This window comes from Fukomys damarensis, unplaced genomic scaffold, assembly GCF_012274545.1.
Source record: "Fukomys damarensis isolate Sample0158 unplaced genomic scaffold, DMR_v1.0_HiC HiC_scaffold_16, whole genome shotgun sequence".
Classification (NCBI taxonomy): Eukaryota; Metazoa; Chordata; class Mammalia; order Rodentia; family Bathyergidae; genus Fukomys; species Fukomys damarensis.
Genome location: NW_022900928.1, coordinates 99,193,275 through 99,199,888, shown reverse-complemented (window position 1 = coordinate 99,199,888; position 6,614 = coordinate 99,193,275). Strand labels below are relative to the sequence as shown.

Genomic DNA, 6,614 nt, shown 5'->3' with positions numbered 1-6,614 from the left:
CTGGGGATCAAACTCAGGATCTTGCACTTGTGAGGCAGGTGGTGGAACCACTTAGCTAAATCCCGGCCCCTACTTATTTTTAACATAGTTTAAATTACCATGGAATTTTTTTTTTTTTTTTGGTACCAGGGACTGAACTTAGGATCTTGTGCTTGCAAGGCATGCAGCAGCACCACTGAGTTAAATCCCCAGCCCGTTACCATGAATTTTGAAGGAGAAGAAAAAGAGACTATTTCCTTAAAGTCCTATGCTCTTTTAAATGAAGTTTTGTTGTAATTAATGTAATTAATGCATTCTGCAATAGTCCCATTATCTCTAATAATAATAATAATAATAATAATAACAAAATCATTTGGACTATTGAGTCAATCTCCATGCTTCATGAAGTAATTAAGAATTTCAAATTTCCAGCTTTTATTGTGAAACTTCAAAGAATCTTGTCTCAAAATATAAAATGTACACTTAATGGACAAAGAATGTATATATTCTTCCTATGTATCCCCAAAGTCACATGAAAATATCAGAAAGCCAAAGCCTCAGAAGAGTACTGACAAAAAAGCTCAGAGAAGGAAGAGAATTTGATGTAGAAACGAAGACCTGGATTGAAGTACAAGTTTTGTCCTTTCAAGACTGTTGTCACTTTAGACGCATCGTTAAACTGACTTTGGTAATGTTAGCTATTTATTCTCAAACAAGAAAATATTAACTATACTAAAGGATTGCTGAAATCTTTAGAAACATATTTTCGACAGCCTTGGTAGTATTTGTTAATGTTCTCTCCCTTTTATCTGAAGACAGGGATTAGTTGCACTAAAAAGAAGTAAATATAAGTTGCCAAATGGCTTTCTAATTATAACAAGTGAGAATCTAACGAAACATAATAACTAAGAAATTCTGGAATAATCTTTCTTGAATATCTGTAAGGAAACTCTCAGTAGTGAGGTTTCTGGAGGGACTCTGCTGAAACTGTTTACAGACATAGAGGAATGAATCACAGAAGCTGAAGGCCTTGCCCAACCCAACGAAGCAACAGTAACCTCCTCCTGAGAAACTATTTGTCTGCCAATGCTGAGGGGTCCTAGTGCTGCTATTTTCATTGGTGCTGTGAACTGTGGTTTCAAGAGATCATCAAATGGTTTAAGTTGAACTCATGAGAAACGACTCACCTGGTTGCCTCCACTCTTAGGGTTCACAAACACAAGCAAGGGTTTCATGAGAGGTGAAGAGATTGGCTTTATCACAAAAGGACGGCCTTTGTTTTCCTGCTGGGAGAAGCAAGCAGTGCTGTGAGAACACACATCTGCAGCACGAATGCAACTTCAAGGCCAGAGGCGGAGAATCCACCACTATGACCACCATTCCAAAAACCCTCCAGCTCATTTGGCAAGGCCTACCCTCTATGGTTCATCCACACCTAGGAGGAAAAAGTATCTCGAACTGTCATTTGCCACAGAGAATTCAAATATGCTTTTGATTTTTCCTCTGAATGCTCTAAGAATCCTGGAAATGTTAGCTGTCTTGTTTTCAGGGTCCTCCTCTTCCTTCTCAGCATCTATCTGATGACATTTCTAGGCAAATGCAAATGCTCAGACTCTTCGATGACAGAAGGCTAGGTTTGTTTATGTATTTATTTTGGATAGAAAATATTCCATTATAGTTAGAGTGCAGAGAATAAGAAAAGGGAGCAATGGGTGGTGGGAACTACAAAAACACATTTGGGCCATATCACTAAGACATTTCCAGGGACAGAAAGGAATCTGTACTCCCAGGACCATAACTTACTTCAGTTCCCCTTTTACTGGCTTTTCTTTTAAAACTTGTTCTCTTCTTCTTCCGATTTGAAGCCTTCAGGGAGTTCTGTAGGGGAAGAAGGAAATGCTGAGCTTGGAGGCGACCACCCAGACGTGTCCATGCAGAGCCATGTGGAGGGGGTGGCAGCACATGCTGTTGACTTCATGCTTCTCATGCTTTGACACTTCCAAGCCACTGCTCATGGGTAAGCCACAGACAGAAACCAGTCGAGTGCTTCAGAGTGAGCAACTGACCCCACCACACGGAGGGCAGGGAGTTAGGGCCCAGAGGCTCTCATGGACTCACATAACAACACAAGTTATACCTGCCAACCCTCCCAGTAAAAATGGAAGAATCCCAAATTCTCTGAGGGGCTCCAGTCTCCCGCCCAACCAGGTCCGTCTCCCGCCCAACCAAGTTCAAGTTCATCTCCTGGTATGGAGATCACCTATGTGGAAATGTAAAAAAGGAGGCCATTTTTCATGTTTTTCTTTTGTTTGCTTACATTTTTTTAATCATCTATTCTAGTAACTGCCATTAACACGACTCTTGACTGAAGTGGAAAGTCACAATCCAACTATCCCATCAAAGTGGAGGTCAAGCTCATAAGTGACTTAGAACGGGGGCTGGCCATTACTGCTTTGTTTCTCTCCATCTAACGGCCCATTAGTTCAAATCCTCCCTCCCCTAATAACTTTGATTTTTTTTCCTTCTCATAGAAGTACCTCAAACTTGTCATAAAATGACCCTTAACTATATTTTCCCTTTCTAAGAATTTTATGGATTACAACTATGTGACTACTTCCATTGACCATTCACTCTTAATATTTGACACAGATATTTAGCAAATAACTTTTTAAAGAACAGTCACAACTTGCTGGTTGAAGACAAGGCAAAATCAAACTTAATTAGCAAAGTCAAAATTTAATTAGACTGCAATTTCACAAAGGCACAATATTACTGACCATATTATAGATGTTTGATCAACTGTTGAAGGCCTGAAATGCAGAATTCTTAACTTAGAAACTTACATACGCATACATACTTGTTTGAGCAACTAAGTTTTCAAAATAGCTTGAGGAAATTTAGGTATTGCTTATTCCACTTTTTAAAGTATTTTTTCTTAAAGCATTCAAAATAAAATTTAGCTTATATATATTAATACATCAAAGTTAAAACGATTCAAGCTACTTAGCTTTTATTTTACTTTTATTTTCATTTAGGGAAGAAATTCAATTTGTGGCCTCTGTTTACCAAGGATGAGGGAAACTTTCAGGAACCAACATATGCCCCCAAATTTTCCTCCCCAGTCAGACTAGAAAAAAGTATCCAAGGGATCTCAGAGTCTCAGCATCAGTGATTTAGAAGCTCAGGGATGCTCTAGGCATCTAGTAATTAGTCACACTCACTGTGGAAAACTTGTTCCATAAAATTTGATCCTCACATTTCTTAATTTCCAGCTAAATGGGTCTCTCATGCTCATGTCTCTTTTGTATTATGAAGGTATGCACTATATTTTGATAAATTTCAGTTTGAATAAAAGGTGGGAAACACTTATCTGGAGTCTCTAAAACTATAATTAGCTCCATGGACTAAGAAGGCTGGAAAATGTTAGGCTGGCAGAATGAGGTGCACTGTAAAGTTTTTAAAAATGCTCATGCTGGGCCCCATCAAAAGCTCTTTTTGACCTGTTTGGAACGAAGCCCAAGTAAGGATACTTTTTTAAAGCTCTCTGGATGATTCTATTACACATCCAGACCTGAGAACTTATGTTTGAAGCAAAAGAGCAAAGTGAGGAGATGTCCACACCATTGTAAAGCAAAAGACAGACAGAAGGGAGTATGAGTCTGGCAGACTTGGTTTGAATCCTTCATCTCCCTATTACCAGATCTGTGACCTTGACCAAATCAGTTAAGCTTTAGAAACCAGAGTTTCCTTACTTTAAAATGAACTGACAATACCTACCTCACAGGACAATGGTGAAGTTTAAAGGAGAAAAGGTATGTGAAGCAGTGAGCTTGGTATCCATCCCTTGACACATACTTCAATAAAGGTTAGTTGCCTCGTTCACGGGACCTAGCACAAATGTTTGGCACAGGGTAGACATTCTATCATTGTTGAAACAAGGAATAAATATTATTGTATATCATGGCACTTACTGAGCCTCTCCTGATCCCTAGAAGGGGGATGCTTGCCTCCTAACTTTTTTGTAGTTTTAGCTGTTTTGCTGCCCAGAGCATCATAAGATGCCAAGAGCAGGACACCACTTTGCACCTTGCTTCTTGAGAGGACTCAGCAAGTAAATTCTGAGAGATAGTTCTACTGGATCAGGCCAAGACCTTAAACAAGCTTTTCAAACTTGTCTGACCATAAATTCAGAGTATTTCAGGTGACTGTGATGATCAAGCAGGTATGTTGAATACAGAGTGTAAAAAACACACTGAAATAAGCACTGACATCTGAAAACAGGACAGGCTAGGATGTCAAGTCTCACAGGGAACAGACATGCAAAACACCCCTTTTTTTTTAAATCCTAATGTAGCAAATCCAAATGCCTCTCAGCCCTGCACAGACAAGTACATCAGAGGCCTTCTTCACAGAACCAGAAGAGGAAAAGATCAAGCTCAGTGGTTGACCCACGTACCTGGGCACAGCTAGGAGCACTCGGTTAGCTTACACACCCAGCGTGGCCAAACAGCAACAGTAGGAGGTCTGGAACTTCCCAGCACCCCTCAAATTTCCCACGGCTCCCTGACACTTATGCGTGAATGTTTACTTCTTTCTAAACACATTATTTCTCATAGAAGGTAGCATAAGTCAATGAGGAAGAGATGGATGTGAAAGCAGATTTGAGATGTGTTTTGGCAATGAAAAGAGAAGTCACTCACTCAGGCGAACTGACAGCATCCTTAATCTACCTAGGTCAGTACTGCTGGAAAGTTAAAAAAAAATAGCATGCTTTTCAAGAATGTGGGATATGAGAAGTTACAGTGAAGAACTGTTGGCCACAGAGGCAAGAAAGCTTGAATACTTGTCCTGTGTTCCAAAACAAAGCCTGTCTGTTACATCAAGGGCAGCTAGCTAAATGGCACAAAGGGTTCCCTCTGCGATATCAGCACTATACAAACAGTGGTTTTTGCATTTTTCTGATTCCACTTGAAGACATTCCATACACATTCTGTGCCTGCTCTTTCATTAAGATCTAAAATAATGATGATGATGATAATAATAATAATAATAATAATAATAATAAAGACTTCTTGTTTCCTTGTACCAAGTATCAGAAATCTTATCTTCCCACAAAAGTAATTCTATCAAAAAAAACAAAAGCCAAAACAAAAAATCCTGTCCATTCTGACTCCCTCCTCAGCTGTGAATGAATCACTCAGCTGTGAATGAGACTTTAGTTCTTACTACTAGTGAGGCATTTTTTCAGGTAATGGAATCACAAATGACTGGTTGTAATAATAGCTAAAATTTTTTTAAAAAGACATATCACTTCATCATCCCAAAGGAAGTCTTCTCCTACAATATACTGAATAAAGCTCTGACAGGTCATAGAAGGGAAAGGCATGTACTTTGTCTATCCAAGAGCATTTTTCCTGTCTGCTCAAACTGCACAACTAGAAAAAAAGATTATTGTAAGGCAAGCAAAGAATAAAACAAAATTCACCCTAAAAGCTCAAGGTTTCAAGAGCTGCAAAGAAACATATTTGGCTAGATCACAAGAAGTACTAACTGACCTTTAGAATTAAACAAAGGAAGTGCTGGACCAATTTTGAGGGATAGTGTCAACCACTGCATAAAATTAGCTATTTCATTTCATAGGTCCCTAGCATTTTAAGAAGATTATCCAATCATAAAGGATTTAAGGGCCAGGGATTTAGCTCAGTGGTTCCACTTCCTGCCTCACAAGCATAAGGACCTGAGTTAGATCCCTGGTACCCCAAAAATTTAAAAATAAATAAATAAATAATAAAGGATTTAAAAATCATAGCTAGGAAGGAGGAAATACAGCATTGCTTATGAGCAAGATCTTAGAAACAATATACACACCCATCAGTAGGGAGATGTATACATAAACATAAATACATCCATAGTATGGGTTACATGCAGTAGTTTAAAATGTGGTGTAAGTATATATGTACTACTGTAGACTTTCCTCCAATTCATTTTACACTAGACAAGGCAGGTCATAAAGCATTCTAGGTAGGATGTGTTGTTGTAAAACTACATATCCCATACTCATAATCATTCTCTGTAATTTCTATGGGTGCATTTCCATGAATGTGAATTCAGAGTAAAAATTCTATTTGGAAATATAATGGAGGAAATTGAGGATTTGCTTATAATTTTAAATATGGGTGAAAGCAAATATTTTATCCAAAAAGTTTGTATTTCTACAGGGAAAATACTTCTGTATTGTTCACTGCAAACTAAACAGTAACTGCAAAACTGACTACTATCACTCTATCAAAGAATCCATATTCTTCATGATAGTCCCTGTGTGTTTTGTTCATAAAGACTTTGCCTTCGCCAATATCTTGGAGGGTACTACCTTCCAGCAGACTAAATATTTCTGTTTTAATATTTATCATTGATCCACTTCAGTTTTAGTTTAGAGCACAGTGAAAGAAAGATACAGGTCCAGTTTCAATCTTCAGCATAAGGAAAAGCCAGTTTTTCCAGCACTACTTATTAAAGGGCTATATGTCTTCGAGTCAATGTGTTAGGTTCCTTTGTCAAAGACAAGGTGGCTGAGTAAGTGTGGAGTTATTTCCACATTTTTCTAATCCATTCCAGTGATCCTCAGAGGTTTTTTT

The 6,614-nt window shown here is 38.3% G+C and overlaps 1 protein-coding gene across 12 annotated transcripts in view; it reads right to left on the bottom strand.

The window, feature by feature from the left end:
* Positions 1–6,614, bottom strand: part of Dgki (diacylglycerol kinase iota) — a 441,978-nt gene that overhangs the window by 210,118 nt on the left and 225,246 nt on the right. For 6 of the 12 annotated variants that reach the window (XM_033764526.1, XM_033764518.1, XM_033764519.1 and 3 more), the window contains 3 exons: positions 2,117–2,239; positions 1,783–1,857; positions 1,167–1,265 (listed from right to left, as the gene is read on the bottom strand). In XM_033764526.1, coding sequence (XP_033620417.1) covers positions 1,167–1,265; positions 1,783–1,857; positions 2,117–2,239 — 297 coding nt within the window. The remainder of the gene's footprint in view (positions 1–1,166; positions 1,266–1,782; positions 1,858–2,116; positions 2,240–6,614) is intronic. The other 6 variants (XM_019208591.2, XM_033764527.1, XM_033764524.1 and 3 more) reach the window with 3 other exon arrangements.